The sequence below is a fragment of the Drosophila sulfurigaster genome, chromosome 3 (genome assembly GCF_023558435.1).
Source record: "Drosophila sulfurigaster albostrigata strain 15112-1811.04 chromosome 3, ASM2355843v2, whole genome shotgun sequence".
NCBI lineage: Eukaryota > Metazoa > Arthropoda > Insecta > Diptera > Drosophilidae > Drosophila > Drosophila sulfurigaster.
The window spans coordinates 10,880,936-10,900,512 of NC_084883.1; the positions used below are offsets into that span (position 1 = coordinate 10,880,936).

The window sequence follows — 19,577 nt, forward strand, 5'->3', positions numbered from 1 at the left end:
CAGAATATAGCTTACCATTCAAATATCGTTAACAAATAGATTTGTTGATCAACAAATTTGGTAAACATGAATACCAACAGTTGAGGAAAAATTCGAAAAAGTATAGGACGTTATTTTAATAGCTTATTTTTATCGATAAATTCCATGATTCCCAAATTTGAAATATAGTGCAAAAATTAATTTTATTACTTTTTAGATTGTATCCAACTTTATTAAATAAACAGTTCAGCAGGTGCACGGCTGCAGTTTGTTTGGACGTTAACAACATTAAACATAATTCGATCGATACGATAATACATATGGAAAATGCGCTTAAAGCACTTCACTGGAAACGGATTCAATGAGCTTGAAAGCCTCCAACACTTCATCATTGGTCAGCAGACGATTGACAGCAATCCTTAGACTTGGACGCACCGGCTTGTGTTCCCTATCCTGCAAGTAGGCCGCTTGTACAACGGCAACGCCTTTTTCAATGCACTACAAAAAGAACGAATTTACGATCAAAAAACATTAATTAATGTCTGCTATTTGTTTACCTTGTCGGCCACCTTCGCAAGCAACTTGGCCTCTGCTTCAAAGTTATCACGAGCCTGGGCCACGTACAAATGCTTGACAGGCGACAGCTTATCGCCACGCAGCTGCAGTTTGGTGAAGCCTTGGAACTGCTTGTGGACAAATTGTGACAGCGTTTGGAGCTGCTCAAAGATCTGCGGTTCACGCTCAAAGCGATCCAGTGCTGAAATCGCTGCTTGTGTCAGCATTGGTGGCAGCGAGGCGGAGAATATATAGCCCAAGCCGGACAGACGCTGATGCTCGGCTATGAAATGGGAGCCCACACAGAAGCCGCCAATGGTGGCCATGGATCCCTCCATGCCTGCTGATATCAAGTCGATTTCATCACGCTGCAATTAACAATCTTATATTGTCTAAAATTCGCATTAAAAGTTAGCTTGCAACATACGTCCACATTGAGATACTCGGTGATGCCGCGTCCGTGGCTGCCAAGTGTGCCAAATGAGATCGTTTCGTCCAGAAACAGACGCAACTTGTATTGCTTGCGGAGAGCAACCAACTCGGGCAGTGGGCACAGCTCTCCCGTATTCATATAGATGCCTTCAACGACCAGAAAACGACGCGTTTTCTGCGCCTTTTTGGGATTCTTTATATCGCGTTTCTCCTGCTCCTGCAGCAGACGTTCCAAATCTTTGGCATCGTTGTGCTTAAAGTACACAATGGTGCTGCGCGATGCATCCAAGCCCTTTTGTATGGAAAAGTTGACATCTTCATCTCTATAAAGCAAAAAGTTCAGTAATTGCTATAAAAAATTATAGATTTTTGGTTGTGTTGCTTACACAAAGATGATGTCGCCACGCTTGGCGTAGGCGGGAATAGCACTTGCGACCGTCGAGAAGCCATACGAGTAGACAATGGCCTCCTCCAGGCCCATGAAATTAGCCAAACGATCTTCCAGATCCAAGTGCACATCCATGGTGCCATAGAAGCCGCGTGGCCCGCATGAACCGACGCCATATTTGCGCAAACACTTGCAAGCCTCCTCCAGAATCTCGTTGTCCTCAAGGAATCCCAAGTAGTTGTGCGATGCCAAGTTCAAGCAATCATGTCCGTCGACCACAACCCGCTTGCCGACTTTCGACTGGACGAGGCGAGTACGTAGCAATGGATGGTCGGGATCTGTTTCGCCAACCAATGGCTCTGGCTCGTATTGATCAATGAGGTACTCCTGCTGTTCCTTGGTCAGGCGACGTCCGCCGCGTTTATGTAAGAGCAGCCAGACTACTGTGATCAGCAGCAAAGTTTCCAGCACCAGCGCAAAGGTCGGCGTCTGTAAATTAACATCGAAGCACATGTGAGACATAACTCTATACCTATTTATGTATGTGTATGCATGCATATGGATATTAAGTATTAGTTGCTCTACTCACGTTGCGAAAGATGCTGCCGATTTCGTTGAACAATTGTATACCAATCATTGTGTACCAGCGATTTGATCTCTGAGCTGTTTATTTTATTACTCTGTGCGCTGCAAGTGTGAAAAAATCAATTAAAAGTCACGCCGCCCGTCCTTTTTTTTAGTGTTCTATGCGTCATACAAACAATGCTTTCTTATCGCTCGTACACTCACACATTACACATATGTTGTACATACCTTACGAGTGGGTATTATTCAGTTATGTTCGCGGTAAAGCTAATGATATTGACAGATAATACCTTCCACCTTCCACCAGCACAAAAAATTCACTTTCGATCTTATCAAAATAGAATAGACTGGTGCAGAAATATCGATGATAGTATCGATGCTTTTGCTATTTTGAATTTATCGATTTCTGTTAATAAATATCGACTATTTTGCAACCAAGTACAATTATTATTGTTTTAAATGAAAACTTTTAATGTAGGTTTGGACGAATTGTTGCACTCTTAGATGTCATTTTGATTTTTATTTAAGCCTTTTGTATTGAAATGGAAGAATTATAAATACTATAAATATTATAATCAGATATATCGAACTTAAGCGCCAATTTTGAGCAGAAAAAGTTCAAATTTCTTTAAAGACATTGGGATGTCTTTAATCATTGCCGAAATTTTAATGACTTCAATAACTTATTGAAAGTAATATTTTAATAGAAGATATACCCTTATGTATATTAATAACATAAATCTTTAAATTTTCAACCACATAATAATTAAAATAAATTAATTTATACCCCATTGCGCATTGCTTCAAAGCCTTTAAAATTGGTACCTAACTCTGAAAAATGTATATGTTCATATGTATATGTATGTATGTACATATGACATATTAATATGTATGTTTAGCCAACCATGACTGAATGAAAACGCAATTGTATGTTTATATTTTGGTTTTTTGTATGTATATAGATTTATTTGTTAAATTTTATGTTTGTTTTTTAGTATGTCTTCCAGTTTTTTATTATAAAAAAGTAATGTAAAAATAAAACAATAAAGATAATTAAACGTTAAAACAAATTGTACTGTCCTAGATATATAATGAGCCAAAAGAAATTCACTTAATTGCTTCAAAGGAACCAACCAATAATTTTTCAAAAGCAAAAGTTGGACTGACAAAGTAGTAAATACAATATTTGTTGTTAAAATCAACAGCTCAGTTTCTGATACATTTTACAGTTATTCTTGTTTAGTTGTTTGTTTTTATATTTTTTTCTTTTATTCTTTTCTTTCATTCCAGAGACGCTTAAAAACTGGCTAAACTAATTTTGTTTGTTTGTTTGTTTCTTGTTTATTTTGTGTTTTGTGATTTAAAAACTAGTATTTAAAGTTGCTTGGTTTTACTTTACGTGTGTTGTGATTTGTTTTAAATGTTTTGTTGCTTTGTTGGTTTTCTAAATGAGGGCGCGACATAGAAGATTGTTGAGTGAGTCAATAGTTTTGCACTTATTTCTTGTCAACGCCCGCATTGGACTGTGTAGAGTATGAATAAGGAGACCAATAATGATTGGTGGCACCGCCATCATTATTGCCAGTGGCGCCCGTAGTACCGCTCGAATTGCCACCGGCATTATTGGCCGCCGTGCCCCCTCCGGCGCCCTGTTGTTGTTGCTGCAAGAGTTTTTATATGTATTCATTCCGCTATTCTGAACTGAATTAAGTGTGTCTTGGACTTACCTGCCACCAGGACATCCATTGCTGTTGCTGTTGTTGCTGCTGCTGTTGTTGATCAGCGCCTTGCCAGGCTTGTGGCTGCTGCTGTTGTTGCTGGTTGCCATAACCTGCTTGGAATATACACACACAACATTACAACTTGCATTCAATTCCAAAAGGATTGAGAAAGCTACGATGCAACGCCGCCCCAACAACTCAACTCATAATGCAACTAACTCGCTCGCCAACAAAAGACCATATACAGACATTAGAAAATCATGTAAATCATTTCAAATTCAAGTTTGGAATTTTATTAGCGGCGCCACAAACAGAGCGAGAGGGTTTCATATAAGTTAAGAAGTGGTTGTCGCCTTGCGGATGCTGATGCGCTACCTACCCTGCATCTGGTTATAGGTCCAATATTGTTGTTGCTGGCCCGCGGTCTGTTGTTGTTGCTGCTGCTGGTATTGTTGCTGCTGTGGCTGCTGTTGCTGCCAGACACCAGGCTGATGATGCTGCTGCTGCTGCGTTTGCTGCTGCTGATGGTGCTGGGCATAGGTGCTCCACTTGCCGCTCAGTGCGGACTGTAATCAGATTTTAGATTCAGGGTTAAACTCAATGGAACGACAAAATATATGGAGGAATACGTACCTTGGAGCCAGTCTGCTGGTTGCCACCAGACGACTGTTGCTTGTACTGATCATAGCCAGGTTGGCCCGCACTATTGCCGTACTTGGGCAGCACTTGGGCAGCTGACCGCTCATAGCCACCGCGACTATCTTCTTTGGTGTCGCGGTGGCCATGCCGAAAATCCCGTTGTTGATGATTGCCGCCACCGGAGCGATAGCTGCTCTGGCTGCTGCCACGATTGCGATCGTTGCTGCCCATTCGATTGCGATCGTTGCCGCCACGGTCTCGATCGCGATAATCTCGCGAGCTGCCACCACCGCCGTAGCCGCGATCATCGTAGCCGCTGCGGCGATTGTTTTGCATCCAATTCTGTTGGCCACCACCGCCTCCTCCTCCGCCACCACCACTGCTACCATATCCGCGATTGCGATTGTCATAGCCACGACTACCACCACCACCACCGCCGCCGCCGCCACCGTAGCCGCGATCATCGTAGCCACTCCTGCGGTTATTCTGCATCCAATTCTGCTGGCCACCGCCACCGCCGCCTCCTCCACCGCTGCCATAGTTGCGGCTGCGATTGTCATAGCCACGGCTACCACCGCCGCCGCCACCACCACCGCTGCCGCCTCCTCCACCACTGGAGTAACTGCCGCCACCGCCGCGCCGCGAGTCGCTCCAACGACTCTCATGTCGTTGGCCACCGCCTCCGCCGCCGCCATAATCACGTCGCCTATCATCAAAGTGTCGATTGCGATGCCGATCATCGCGACGATAATTGTCGCGTCCGCCACGGGATCTCTTGTCACGCGATCTGTCCGCGTCGATGGCCTTCTTGCCCTTCTCATTGTACTTCTTGACCTCAGCCTTGGCCTCGTCACCGTTCAGCTCCGTGTAGATGATGTCATCGAACCATCCAAACTCCAGTGAGGGCAATGTGAAATTCGCTGCAAAAAGATTATGCAAAACATTTTAGTTCAAGGCTGCATTATGTAATTACTGTGGTGAATTTAATTAATTTTCTTTTTTGTTTAATCAGTTTTACACATTACAGTTTATAAAGAGTAGAGGAAACGGGGGGAGGTGAGGAATGACACAGCTGGGAATAAGTAGTAAAACAAACGTCAGAGATCAACGAGGGAAAATGTTCCTTGCACATCGGACAAATATATTTAAATATGATTTGGATACAGAACCAAATTCAAAGAATATATTTCAAGTAATTGAAACGGACAAAAGAATAAAATCGGTTAATTTCATGTCAGAGATTTTTAAGTAGTCAAAGATATTTGAAAAAAGAACAGAATTTTTTCTCGAATTCGAAATTTTTTTGATCTATTTATCTTATATCAAAAAGTTTTGTAAAAATATATTATGAAATCGGACAACTGATACTCAATGGTTGATAAAGTTGAGATAAAGTCAATTCAATCATTTTAAAATATCGGACCAACAACCCTAACTTGAAACGAGGAACTTAAGATTGTATTATATCGAATTATGTATGGGTCGAACACATTTCACAGCTTGACTGGGGTGGTATGAGGGGCAATGCTGGGATAATTTATCAAAATGAAAATCCAAAAAAATATCAATTTAAAATATGCTTAAGAATTATAGAATATAGAAAAAATAGTTGACATTACATAAAAGATTGCAGCTGCTTACAAACTAAATATAAATGTTACATTCATTATAAGCATTAAATACATAATATATATATAGGTTTTCGTTTTATATATATCTGCATGAATATTTTGACACTTTCGCTAGGTACATTATAGAACAATTATTAATATAATTATGTATATAGTTTTTTTTATTTTTATTTTGGTTTCAAGTTCGTTGCTTGGTTGTGGTGGAGAATATTTACCTCGTAAGTTATTTATTGTTGATTCTTTAACTGTAAAAGCATTTCCCTTTTCCTCTTTTTCGGCGATGCGACGTTTCAATTCATCTTCGCCGGGTATGCAAACAACCGCAATACGCTTGAAGTCGCTAAAACCTTTCATTTTACGTCGCTGGGCCGAGGCATACGCATTCGTCTACAAGAATATTACAGGTGTTGGTTTTGGTTGTTGGTTGATTTTTTTTTTTGGTTGTTGTTGGGTTGAGTTGGGCGGTTGTTTGTTGTTGGATGTTGCGTTGCAGTTGTAACTTTTTTATTGGTCGGGTTAGAGGCAAGCCAAGTTGAGAAACACGTTGATGATTGTTGCAAGTTGTTGCATGTTGCCGGGGTGCCGCCGGACCACTCCCCGCACCAACCCCTCGCTGATACGTTGAGCCCTCTCGCTTATAAACTAACACATACCTGAGAGACTGCATACGAAATGCATTTTGCAGATGATGCACAAGACACAACTCTTGGTGGTTTGTGCAACATCAATTTGCTGCCGGATAACTCACTCCGCCGGGGAGTTGTTGTTGTTGTTTAATATTTGACAACACAAATATTGAATCTGCTTACGGAATGGCAGGACGAAACAACAGTTGACTTAATAATTTTTGCGTATGTATATTAGACATAATTATATTGTAGTAATATGCATGTAGTATTTTGTATAAAACTAAACTAAATTGTTCTTGATTTGTTTTTGTTTTCTTGCAGAGGTTTCTGCCGGCATTTAGAGAGATAGAGAGTAGGTAACAGGTATAGTAGACATACTAATACGATACGATACGATTGAGATATTATGTGATAAGTCTTATTTGTTGTAGTCGAACAATTTTCGATTATTTTTTGTTTTTGGTATTGTGTATTTGGTTGTTACTTACAGTGGCTTCCTTGCCGCACGCTTCCCGTATCCATCCTTCATAAATACATACATACATTTCATTTCATCTCCATCTCCAAATCCATTTTCCAATCTCCATCTTCATCATCTCTCATTTTGCCCCTGTTTTACAGTCAACTGTTGCCAACCTATAACTTAAGCTACAAGATACAGATACAAATACTTACAAACCTCACACTTATTCGCACTAATTATCGGATCAACTTAGGACCTAACACATACCTGATACCTCTTTACCAGGCATTGTTGGCGTCTTATGACGCATGGGCTTTTCCCTTTGTCTGATTTTTATCTGATTCACTCTCATTTATACATGAGCGCAATTCAAATGCATATTTCAAAATTGTACAAAACAAAAACATACAAAAAAAGAGATATTGTAACAGATCCTTAGAAAGGATCTGCGCGCGAATTATATATACACATAAGTATATATATCACGCATCATCAACGCATAATTCTCGCTTGTTTCGTGGTTCGGTTCGGTTTTTTTTTTCATTCGAGTGTGGCATATGTTTGTATAAGTATGTGTAAGTGTTAACGATGTGTATGTGTGAGTGAGTTTCATGTGCGAGTGAGTGTGTGTGTTGTTTGTGTGTGTGTGTGTGGTAGGGGTCATTTGTTTGATGTTTTACCTGATCGAGTATGAAATTGCGTCGTCGCTTCATGGCAATATCTTCCAAAGCACCCAGACTATTCAAGCAAATCTCGTAGACTTTATCCCAACGACCCTTGTGTACAGTTTTGCGCGATTCGCCGTCGATCTGGAATTTTGAAAAGGAAAAAACGTATCCTTAAGTACAAATGCAAATTTATAAATACCAAGAAATGTGTGCAAGCACAGATTACAGAAATTCCACATACATTCTGAAATCTCCATAATCAAGTTAATAAATACTATTTTAGTCTTCACACTCACCGTCATTTTGGCTATGATAGTATCAGGTCCAATGATCTCGTAACGCTTGTCCAGGTTCTCAGACACATGCTTTTGTGTCCAGTGTGTCTTGCCTGCACCAGGCAGACCGACAAGTAGAATGACTTCGCATTGCTTGCGCGATTCGGCGCGCTGTGGTCCGGCAATCAATTGCTCGGTAGGCACCAGAGCCAGTAGTATATAGCCCGGTAATAAGGTGACAGTATCACGGGGAACGGGCACTACATCCTCGTATTCTTCTTCAGTGGATTTTGGTTTTTCGCTTGCTGCCTTATCGGTCTCTGCATCGGTTTTAACGCGCTTGTTTGGCGATGGACCATCCTCATCCTCCTCCTCGACATTAGCTGTAGTTGTGGCAACCTCCTTGGGTGCAGCTGCAATTTCAGCTTTAGAATCTGCTTCTTCGGTGCTCTTTTCAGCATCAATTTGGCTATCGCCGTTGGCAACAGCAGCTGCCTCTGGTGGAACTTCGGCTGCTGCTTCAGCTGCAAGTTTGAATGAAATTACGTTTAATTATGCAAATGGATTCAGAAAATGTGAAGTGTATTACCTGGCTCGACGGCCTGATCTTGGGTGACTTCAGCTGCTTCGGCGGGTTGTGCCTGCTCCGATTGTGCCTCCTCATCAGCATCCGCTTCTTTAGATTGCTCGTCCTCAGCAGTTTCAGTTGTATCAGCTTTATCCTCAGGTTTATCGCCTTCATCAGATTTCTCGGCATCGGCGGGCTTGCTGTCGTCTTCCTTCTTCTCGAGCTCATCGTCATCGGCGGTTGCCTCATCGAGCACCTTCCATTTATCACCATCGTTGACATCATCTTTGGGTGACTCGGCACGTTGCTTGCGACGCTTGCGCGTTGGCCTCTCGGCATTGACGAGCAGCTCTTCGCCATTGGCAAAGTTCACCGTGAACTCGTAACCCTTGGTAACAATGTGCGGAAATAGCGCTTCCTCCTCACCCAAGATGCTTTTGTCAAACTCATGGGCCACACCGAGATCCTCGCCATTAAGCGTGTACTTGATGTTGCACGGTGTGCTCTCTAGATCCAAATAGCAACCGATAACATCATCCAATTGATATGGCTTGCCATAGCTTGTGAATTCGCCATTGTTGGCCTTACGGCCGTTCTCGCAATAGCCGAAGGAATGTTCTGCCTCGCCCAACAGCATCGATGACTTCGGTGTTGAGAAGCCCACGCGAAAGCCGCGCACATTTGGCTCATCGCGGAAATGATGCGAATTCTCTGGCACCGACTCCTCAGAGAGCCGCACCTCAAAGCACACCTTGCCCTCACGTACTCCATAATTGGCACGTGCGCCAGACCAGATCAGCGAGTAGATTTCTGCAGTCAGCGGCTTGGCTGATGTGAAATTGGTGGTATCAATACGGAGATGGAGATCCGAGTCAACTAGAAAGTAAAAGAATTGGATTAGGATCGTTGTACACTCTATATGAAGGTTTCAAATATGTGCCACTTACGCCAGCTGAGTCCCACTTGATTTTCCGCAATTGTGGGCTCATCTTCGGCCACAGTGCGTTCTTCTGCAGCAGCAGCAGCTGCTTTAGAGTCACGTTTGTCGCCGCTGCGACGCTTTGGTGACCGCGAGTTGCTACGGGAACGTGAATTGCTATGCGATCGTTTGCGTCGTTCCGTGGTCTTGGCTTGATCCGAATTGTCCTTGTCCTGCTGCGTTTGCTCGTCTGTTTTGACAGTGGCATTAGCGGCGTCCTCATCGACTTCCATTTTTTCAGTGTCGCCGTTTGATTGATGTGCATTGGCCTTGGAATCTGCCTCAGCAGCTGGATTATCATGCTCTTCTTCCGTTTCATCCGGTTGCGCTTGCTGGTTGGAGTCATTAGACTCTTGATCGGCTTCTTCTTCCTTTTTGTTGGCCTCATCTGTCATGGCCACATCTTCTTCATTCTGCACGGCTTGTGAGGCAGCTGTACTACCAGCTGCATCCGTCTCTTCCTCTTCGGCTTCCTCTTGCTCCTGTTCCATATTATTCGATTCTTCTTCCTGTTCTTGTGCATCATCTTCTTCTTCGTCCTCTTCATCGGCTTGTTCAATTTCAGCCACAGCAGCAGGCTTGGCATCAACCTCAGACTCGTGCCCAGCGGTTGCCGGTTGTTCCTCTTCTTCTAGAGTCTCCAAATTAGGTTCGGTGGCGACCGGCGCCGCTGCAACCGGCGATGGCGACCGTGACATTGATCGCGTCCGACGTTGACGTCGACTTGGTGTCAATGGAGCGCCATCTGCTGCGTAAAAAATTCATTATTTATGTATATTAATGTTATTATATTTGTGTGGTTATGTAAGGCGAGTTTACAATTAAAAACACGCTAAGCCGCGTTACATGTATGCATACACTCACACATCACTTTTACACATAAACATTCAAAAACTCCCACAAATACAAATACACAACTAAAAACGCAATGATGCATACACACACTCGCGCACGCATACATACACACAGCTTACCTCCATCGCCGCCGCCGGCACCACCTTCTACATGTGCCCGCAAACGTTCGATGAGCACAGCTTTAACTCCTTTGGTATCCAGACCACGCGTTTGTAATTCGGTACGCAGGTCGACCACCTTCATCTTGTCCAGCTTCGCCAAATCCATTTTTTCGCTTCAATCTTGAATGGCGGCAGCAGCGCGTCACGCACAAAAATACACACAAACACACACACTCTCGCGCACAACTGAGACGGAGGCGGAAAGAAAAACTTCGAATTGAGTAGGTGAAAAGTATGTAAAATTCGCGATTTTAAACTTCAGACTATTGAATTAAGTCCTATTTCGCAAATAAAGCGAATTAAATGTACTTTCGCAATTGCATTCGCATTTATTGCGAATAAATAATGGCTAAAAACTATACCGAGAACGCGTTGATGTGAAGTTGGCTGCGATTAAGAATGCAAGGAATGCCAAACGCTATCGATTAGTCATTTTGTATTTTTTTTCTTTGATATATCGATATTTTTATAAGTCGTCAAGTATTTTATTAAATATCGATATTTCCCAGCAGCAGTTTTTAGTGCATTAGTAGCTGAGTTCAATGCTTTATATTTTTTAGAAAGTTGGCAACAAACCGTGACTAAGAAATTTGTTTGGAAATATTTTGTAGTGTCGGCAAATTTCAATAAACAATAAACTTTCAAGAATTCAAAGGGAAAAGCTTCAAACTCCGGTCCGGATATTTTTACTAAAAAACTAAGCGTTTTAAAGCGAGTTTCTTTTTTTTTCTGGCTTATAATTACAAAATTATTATTTCTTGACTAAACCATCTATAATATACAGCAATTGTAAGGCGGGAAATATTTTGGTTTTTATTCGTTGCCACATTTGCCAGCAGATTATTTTCGTGTAGTGGCATTGCAATTGAGAGTTGCCACGTTTCTAGTATTTGGTATTTGGAAAATATGGCAACGAAACCTTAAGTAGTCAATTTGTATGCAACTATTTGAGGACTCCGTGGCGCAACGGTAGCGCGTCTGACTCCAGATCAGAAGGTTGCGTGTTCGATTCACGTCGGGGTCAGATACAAGAATATCTTTTTTAATAAATTTACATTATTATTTTGAAACACAAAAAAAGGTTATTTTAGCATTTTGTTAAAATAAATATTAAACCAATGGTTAGAATTTACAAACTTACTGTTGGAGTATAATTTATTTACCAATTTGCATTATAAATTCAAGACTGACAGCCGCGGCAATAATTTCATCACACAAACAATATAAATTAGATTGTCAGTAACACTAGTAGGTAATAGTTATTATTGGAACCGTGATTACTTGAGCGTTGTTGTTAGCTCATAAATTAGGTACATATGTATGTATATACTTAATAAATAATTATACATATAAATATACTATAATGAGTTGCGAAACTGTTGTTGATTTTTACAATAAAGTGAATTATTTATTAGATATAATAGAAATTTGTAATTAGTTTTATTTGGCCTCTCTCCGAAAAGGGTTATACATTTGATAATATAGATCACACTCTTAGATTAATCTGGAAAACGCCCTAAACGGACAAAGCAGAGTTGCCTATAGGTGTAAAATTAACTTGGCAAATACATAATTTGCATAACCACTTTATAGATTCATCTACCGTATTCCATTTAAGGTTAAAACAACAAAAGTTAAACCACGAAACCCGAATGATTTCGACAGAATGTACTCTATATTGCAATAAAATAAAAGTATTTTAATCGGATTTTCTGTAATTTACTAAAATACCTTTTTTTTAATATCCATGAAATGTTTTTGGGCTTGTAATTTAATTACAGTCTATATTATCCACGTTTAGGTGGGTAATGTGTACAACTTTCCATCACAACACCTACATGTAAGCAAAACTCCCACATTATTTTCAACATACCTTAACTTTCCATTTTAAATGCAAATTTGAATTATTTTTCACAATTTTTTTTATTACGTGTAATAATAAATACATATCAATAAAAATAAAAACTCAAATACAACGCTTAGGTTAATTTCAATGTGTAACCGAAGAGAACATAGAAAAAGTAGTATATATGTTGTAATTCGGAGAAAGTGTTCCCAAAATATTATCAGTAGAACAATACATTGTTAGTAGATGCTACACTTCACATTTCACTCTCACTTAATGTTGGACTACCTTGAAGCGTTTAGCCTCGGCGTAGTCCCTGGGATCGGAAAAGTTACGCTCAGGTATGATGCGCACATCGTTTGGATCGGTAACGAATTCTCCGCTCCAAGTAGGTGGCAAAATGGTTGGATCCGTGTTGTAGTCGAAGTAGTCCTGATCATCGGAACGATTGCGCTCGGGTTTGATCCGTGTCTCACCACTTTTGACAAAGGTGCCATCCCATGCGGTGGGCAAGACAATAGGTTCCGTATTGAATCCATAAAAGTTGTTTGTGTTAGTCACATTTTGATTATAGCGACGGATTTTCGATACATTGTTGACAGCACCGTCAGGATACTCGAATTTGCCATTCCATCCCTCGCATTTAATGGGTATGTAGTCGTTTTTCTTGCGCAATGCCATTTTGATGATTTTTCGTAGGCTTCGTTTCGTATATGTTTCGAGAGTGTTGAACGATCCGCGCTCGACGCGTTTTAAAAATCGATTGACTTCTCCAAACGCCAGCGATATTCTAAAATATGATTTCACTTTGCTTTGCCTCTAACATTGACTGGAATTGATTGTTATTTTTTTTTGCTTGGCCCAGCTATCGACCCACACGTTCATTTAAATCGCTGACGTCAGTTAACACCAAGCTCAAAACGTGTTGGCAATGTCAGCTCAGCTCAACTCAACTCAGTTCAGCTCTGAGGTTGCCACCTCCACAGGTCGGCATTTTGTTTTGTTGAGCAATCTCAGTAACAGTACAATACGATTCCGCGTCTCTAACGATTACCATAAAAGACGACAAAAATAAACACCAGCGATCTAACTGCTCCCTGCTGAAGCTGAAGCTGAATCAAGCTACTGATCGCTGTCTTCGAGTCAAATCTGCCATTTTAATATGGCCATTATAATTGCCGGCAGTTACGTGATTCATATGTCTCGACTGGGCGATTTCAAATTATATAAATAAAGCTGTTCTCTATTCTTGTTTTCATGTTTTTTTTTTTTGTATCATTTGCTAAGATTTATTTGTGAGCTTGTTGTTTACTAGATCAAGTGTCAAAGATATTAGGAAGTAATTAGCAAGCACAACATCGAAGAGAGTATTCGAATTACACATGCTCTGTAGAAATAAAAATATTAATTTTTTGTCTTTGTCAGTCTTTGTTACGAATGAGAGGGATCAGAAAACGCCATCATCTGTCTTTTTCACTTTTTGCTTAGCAAGTAAGGAAGCTAAAATTGAGTGTGCTCGAATGTGAGATACTCGCTATCCATTTTCTATAAAAACATATTCTAAAAATATACCGAATTAATATACCTTAAAATAATAAAATATATCGAAGGTTATATTTGGTATATGGATATAGTACTACATTCAAAATACACCATAGAGTGCAAAATATACCAGATTTTCAGCCAAAGAAACTAACTTGTATTTCTTAAATAACTTCTACAATTTGTATCTGATAGCAACTAAATTTTCAGGAATCGTGCATACTGTTGTTATTATATATTTAGTAGGGCGGAAGTGGAAGTGGTAAAAATCTAAAACAAACTTGATCTGAGTGCATACTTGATCATACGGACAGATACAGACGGACAGACGAACATGGCTATATCGTCTCAGCTGTTGGCGCTGATCAAGAATATATTATGGGGTGGGAAATCATTCCTTTTGCCTGGTAGATGTATTTCCAGCAGGTACAAAGCTATAATAACCTTCTACGATGCCTCATGCAATCAGTTAAAAATATTAAGAAATTTAAGAAATAATGTTATATGCAAAAAAAAAAAGATTGTTGCTCTCGAGTCTTGACTGTTTTGACATTTTTATTTTATTGAAAATGGGCATCTCATAGTCGAGCACATTCGGCTATAGCTTTCTTAATTGCTTATTCTAGTTTCTACTCATACATATATTGAAATACATGAAAAATTAATTTATAAATATAAAAATAAATTTATAAATATATACTTGTATAGTATATATAATATAATATAAATACAGTATAATGTCGATCATTAAACCTATGTTTAATTTAAAGAAATAAAAAAATTAAATCTGACACAATTTCATTTAATTTAATTTCAGTCACTTTTGATGTGTAAGATGGGTGTTAAATTATCGATATTATACTGTTGTCAAAAACTTTTAATTTGTGCTATGTGTCAAGTAAACTTGCTTTTCAATCAAGGTCACTGGAGTCTGCCTTCCATCCCTGGATTCTCATCACTTTCCCCATTATTTGCGCCAAATGACACACTACATAATTTACACTGACAACTTTTCGGCAAGCAGCGGCAATTTATCAAGTCACGTGCAAAGCTGCAGCCTCAAATACCTCACAGTAATTAAAGACTATGTTACAAACGTGAAACCGCAAGGGCAAGGCAACAATTTTGTTCGACCGTTCACCCACACAGACACACCACAGAATGTCAGTTGGCAGCGAGTTCATCGAAGTCGGAGGCAATGCGTGGCAGGCTTACATATGACGCTAGCGACAACAGCGATGCCAGTGTTCGTACCTCGCTCGGATTCCTCTCGCGCTAGCGCTGACGCTGGGAACTCGACCCCATGCCCAGGTCTAGGCCGAAGCGCAAGCCTCAACGGAGGCGGTTCCTATCCGCTGCTGCTGCTCGTTAGAAGAAGCGACGTCGCAACATGGTCGTTACCATTGCCCATTGCCGCTTTGGTCGGCAACAGTTTGAAAGTTTTTCATGTCATCGTCGGCTTGCCTCCCAAAGTTGCCTGCTGCTGCTGCTGCCTGTTGCCGGCAATTTCGACGGCTCTCCGTTTGCTGTGCGCCTAGTTGAAAATCCAACTAATTGCTTATTTTAACCCCTTCAAAACTGGGCACACACACACACAATGACAAAGGGAGAGAAAGAGAGGCGCACACAATGGTCCCCAGCCTGAGCCGGCTTTCGTGTTTATTAATTAACAACACAAAAAACCCCAAACCAACAAAGGCAGCACACACACACACACACACACATACAAACACATACACCTATACAGCTTAACCCAAGTGTTGTCTCCGGCATTCATTAGTGTTCATTAGTGAAACAAAATGCTCATTTACTTAACTACTCCCGGCTCGTAACGAGCTCTGCTCTGCTCTTTCTCTCTCTCTCTCCCTTTTTTCCATCAATGCGCCATGCATACCCCCTGATCCCTCCACTACCCCCCTCTGTTATGCACTCACTGACGATTCTGCACTGCACTCACTTATCGGCACTCAGCAAGTCACTACGGCTCCGGCTCTTGGCTCATTTCACTGGTAGCTGTTCTCGTTGTTGTTGTTGTCGTTGTTGCTGCTGCCGCTCTCATGTTGCCAATTAAAATTCCATTTATGCCAAGTTAACTCACTTGGCTCGTTAATTGTTGTGGTTTTTTTAATTGGACCCTTTTCGGTGCTGCTCAAATTGAATTCAATTGAACCGAAGCACAAAAAGAACAATTAACAATGAATGGCAAGCCCTGGCACGGACTCTGCCTCGGGTAGTAGATTCAGAGTCAGGACAGACTCTACTAACTATGTAGGTCTGTTTATGTGAAAGTTTGTATGTATGGGCATCACTGGCAACGTTACATTGGAGTTTGCAGGGTTGTCAATAAGGTGCAATATTCAAATTGATTTTCGTATTATCTGAATTTATGTTGAAGATAAAATAAACTATTCATTATCAGTTACAAAACAGTTATTTTAAATTTAAGAAAAATGTGTGCGGTTTTTGTTAGTGGAAATTGTAGGCTTATTTTTAATGATTTTTAGAAATTGATGCGAATTGCAATTAATTTTTATCATGCTCGCGTCACTCGACAACCCTGTGTAGTTTTGCCTCCTTTCAACTAATGAACGAAAGCCAAAGCAACGCAGCACTTCGAGCACCAGCCCCAGCAGCAGTAGCAAAAAAGAACTAAAAACAAAAGCCAACAAAAACCCCTAATTAAAATGCATTTTCATTCGGGACGTCAGCGTTGTTACCGCATTGCCCTTCAGTCTCCCCCCAATTCGCATTTCATGACTGGGACGTGCTATAAAGGGGATTGCCTGTTCATTAGCCAGCAGTCGCCCCCCAGTAGCTGCCACTGTGTTTCACAGTCACATGAACCGTTATGCCATTGTACACACACACATAATGAAGGAGAGAGAGAGGCATGTGGAGAGTGAGAAAGAGAGAGAGGGAGTGCTGGCATACACATGAGAGTACGTGTGTGTGTGTTGAATGGCTGCGGGCATATTTAATTACAAAAGCTGCTAATTAGGAAACGTACACACCCACGTCGGTTAATTTGTTTGCAAACCAATTAACTCGGCGCACAGTATCAGGCGCACAGAAATCCACAGCTAGCAGATAGGCAGCAGAAGCAACAGAAGCAGTCGAAGCAGCGGCAGCAGCAGCAGCAACTGCGGTAGCAGCAGCAGCAGCAGCAGTAGAAGCAGCGAAAGCAAAAGAAACGCGTCAGCAGCGGCGGGCAACAGCAACAGCAACGGCAACGGCGCCGCAGCAGAAAATGCAGACAGAACTTTCCAATCAGCGTTGAGCGTTTGGCCAACGCAGAGGGCAAAACAACTTCGTAGGCAGCAAAGTTAACTAGTGTGCCAACTAACTAACTAACTAACGAAAACTGTTAACGAACAACAACAAAAGCCACAAAAGATAAGGCCATGTGGTCTACTGGGGGGTGATGACAGGGATGGTTGCTGCCTGCTGCCTGCCTGCCATACTGCTCTGCTATAATTGGGGAGACCCAAAAAGTGCGCAACTTAATGAACGAAATAAATACGAGATTTTAATGAAAAAGTTTTGCTGCGTGGAAATTGTGTTGTTGTGTTCTTGTTGTGCTGTGCTGTGCGTGTGCTGCGCCCTGTTTGGGGTGTTTGTGTGCTCTTTTGCCATTTCTTAATAAATGAGCTAAAGATGGGAAAAAAGTCATCAACGCTCTTGCTGCGCTGCGGTCTTGCGTGCTAATGAGTAATAAATAAAACAAATAAAGCTGCTGCCGCTGTTCTGCCAACAGCCTAGACAGCCAGCAGACGCCTGTACCAGGAGAACAGAATAAAACAGATCATTCGACCGGCCACAAGCGAGTGGAGAAGAGCGTAATAGAGTGAGAGAGAGAGAGCATTAGAGTGGGGGGTCTTGCAGAGAGACAGAGTGCGAGAGCAGGAACGCATACTGATTCGGTTCCGGCATTTGCTTTTGCGTTAATTAGTTTTAAGCATTTCCATTATGCAACAGCATGCGGCATGTGGCACAGCCAGGCAATTCCAAACATACACATCACACATAAAATATATAATTTCATATACATACATATGTATACATTTTTGGATAGAGAACACGTGTTCTGTCAGTACGTATTGCGCCATTCCCGTCGAATGCTGTGCACTAATGAGTTCTAACACTTGTCCATTGAATTTGCCCATTAAAATTCACTAGAGAGTTGATAAGTTTGCAACTATGCTGAACTCCGTTACCATTCCAATTTTATTGGCATATTTCAGTTGATAAGTTAACAAGTTTTAAACGACACAATACTTTAAAACAACTTACGAGCGCTTATCAACTCACACAAAAATTCGCAAGTTTAGTAAATTAACCGTTAACAAGGAAAGTATAATGAAGTGACATTACTAGACAAAAGCTTATTAATCAGAATTATTTATGTACATATTTGATATATATTAATTGCAAATCTATAGCCTGTTTAATTAGCAATTAATATTAATCGTAAAATAAATAAAAACAAAATACATGTTTCATACATATATAAATAAGAAATTAATTTTATTTCACTCCTTATACTGTAATTGCATTCTTTTTACCGTTGTCTGAGAAGCACGGCGACGACGACCCTGTGTGCTGATAAGACAAAAACTGATTACAATGCAGCGCACACTCTACACACACTCACATACACATGCATGCACACACAATCAAGCTAGTCCGATTGAGTTTCAATTTCAGTGTGCAGCAGAGCAACCTCTGCCCGTTTGCTGGCTGCCCAAATCGGTTAAGGCAACAACAACAGCAACAGCAACAACCACATCATCAACACATGCGCTTATCATAAACACAAAACAAAACACCCAACAGAGTTAACTGCTAACAATAACAACAAACAATGTAATGCATATGGTGAACCGGACCAACTGCGCGCGTGTGTGTATGTATTTGTAGTATTTTTCGGGTTATCGTGGCCCGCATTTGTTTATAGACCCCAAGCAGAACTGTTTAGTTTGTTTTTTGCTTCTTATTTTTTATTCCCATACTGTTGGCCGCCTGTTGCTGTCGACCTCTGAGCGCCTGTTGCGCTGACAAATAATCGATCGCAAATTATTTATTGATTTTTGATTGATGGAGCCCCAGCAACGACAAATAACCAATTGATTTCACATTCATGGATGGGGGTTGCTTGGATTTTGAGAACTAAAGCTCATCAGGTGGTTTGTTGGGGCGGATTAGTTAGCTTTGCATATGCGGCTAGCAGCAATGTGTGGAAGCGAAGATCGTGCCGAGCCGAGTCGAGTAGAGTCGAATTGTGCCGCAGGTTGAATTTGAATATTTACACGTTGTTGCATGGGGCCCCACCAACTGTGACAACAACAACCACATCAACCGCAGTCAACTGAAATTGATAAGCGTTCGTCGTAGTATTTCCAGTTATCGCTAAATGCTTGTGCGTGTGCGCATGTAAATGATATTACACAATTCTTGAGTTGTTTTCATATAATTTTGTCATTTTATTAATTTATTCATAGTTGATCTATAACAAAAACCGAAAAATAGAAATAACGCGATAAAAGCTAAACACTTAATAGCTACTTAATGTTGGTTGGTGGAAGCACCTGATGCCCATACGTGGGGGTATTCAGGGGGATTATAACTATGTATTTTTACCTTCGCCTTTTGTTTATTATTTAT

The 19,577-nt window shown here is 40.9% G+C and overlaps 3 protein-coding genes and 1 non-coding gene across 7 annotated transcripts; 1 reads left to right on the forward strand and 3 right to left on the reverse strand.

Moving 5' to 3' along the window:
• Positions 1-167: 167 nt before the first annotated feature.
• On the reverse strand, positions 168-2,325 carry LOC133841012 (serine palmitoyltransferase 1). Its single transcript, XM_062273263.1, has 6 exons — positions 2,168-2,325; positions 1,944-2,041; positions 1,353-1,843; positions 962-1,289; positions 537-902; positions 168-477 (listed from the first exon to the last, which is right to left on the reverse strand). The coding sequence occupies exons 2-6, from the start codon at positions 1,989-1,991 to the stop codon at positions 313-315; spliced, it is 1,398 nt and encodes a 465-aa protein (XP_062129247.1). The 5' UTR covers positions 1,992-2,041; positions 2,168-2,325; the 3' UTR covers positions 168-312.
• A 539-nt stretch (positions 2,326-2,864) lies between these two features.
• On the reverse strand, positions 2,865-10,930 carry LOC133840692 (heterogeneous nuclear ribonucleoprotein U). Of its 4 annotated transcripts, XM_062272656.1 has the most exons (11): positions 10,487-10,928; positions 9,802-10,260; positions 9,481-9,771; positions 8,555-9,409; positions 7,987-8,489; positions 7,703-7,831; positions 6,146-6,317; positions 4,294-5,219; positions 4,040-4,226; positions 3,667-3,770; positions 2,865-3,600 (listed from the first exon to the last, which is right to left on the reverse strand). In XM_062272656.1, the coding sequence occupies exons 1-11, from the start codon at positions 10,632-10,634 to the stop codon at positions 3,436-3,438; spliced, it is 3,939 nt and encodes a 1,312-aa protein (XP_062128640.1). In that variant the 5' UTR covers positions 10,635-10,928; the 3' UTR covers positions 2,865-3,435. The 4 variants fall into 4 exon arrangements, with proteins under 4 accessions (XP_062128640.1, XP_062128639.1, XP_062128638.1 ...); XM_062272655.1 differs by having other exon boundaries at positions 9,481-10,257; positions 10,487-10,927; XM_062272654.1 differs by having other exon boundaries at positions 9,481-10,260; positions 10,487-10,927.
• Positions 10,931-11,480: 550 nt separating this feature from the next.
• Trnaw-cca (transfer RNA tryptophan (anticodon CCA)) lies at positions 11,481-11,552 on the forward strand. The gene has a single exon. It is a non-coding gene; the product is annotated as a tRNA-Trp (tRNA).
• Positions 11,553-12,432: 880 nt separating this feature from the next.
• On the reverse strand, positions 12,433-13,170 carry LOC133844235 (uncharacterized). The gene has a single exon (XM_062278147.1). The coding sequence runs from the start codon at positions 13,053-13,055 to the stop codon at positions 12,648-12,650; it is 408 nt and encodes a 135-aa protein (XP_062134131.1). The 5' UTR covers positions 13,056-13,170; the 3' UTR covers positions 12,433-12,647.
• Positions 13,171-19,577: the final 6,407 nt, after the last annotated feature.

Coding starts and splice junctions, on each gene's coding strand:
- LOC133844235 (XM_062278147.1), bottom strand. CDS start 13,055: ATGGCATTGCGCAAGAAAAACGACTACATACCCATTAAATGCGAGGGA.
- LOC133840692 (XM_062272654.1), bottom strand. CDS start 10,634: ATGGATTTGGCGAAGCTGGACAAGATGAAGGTGGTCGACCTGCGTACC. Junction 9,410..9,480: donor TCAAGTGGGACTCAGCTGGC/GTAAGTGGCACA, acceptor TTTACTTTCTAG/TTGACTCGGATCTCCATCTC. Junction 8,490..8,554: donor AGATCAGGCCGTCGAGCCAG/GTAATACACTTC, acceptor TCAAACTTGCAG/CTGAAGCAGCAGCCGAAGTT.
- LOC133841012 (XM_062273263.1), bottom strand. CDS start 1,991: ATGATTGGTATACAATTGTTCAACGAAATCGGCAGCATCTTTCGCAAC. Junction 1,844..1,943: donor TCGGCAGCATCTTTCGCAAC/GTGAGTAGAGCA, acceptor GTTAATTTACAG/ACGCCGACCTTTGCGCTGGT. Junction 478..536: donor TTGCGAAGGTGGCCGACAAG/GTAAACAAATAG, acceptor TTCTTTTTGTAG/TGCATTGAAAAAGGCGTTGC.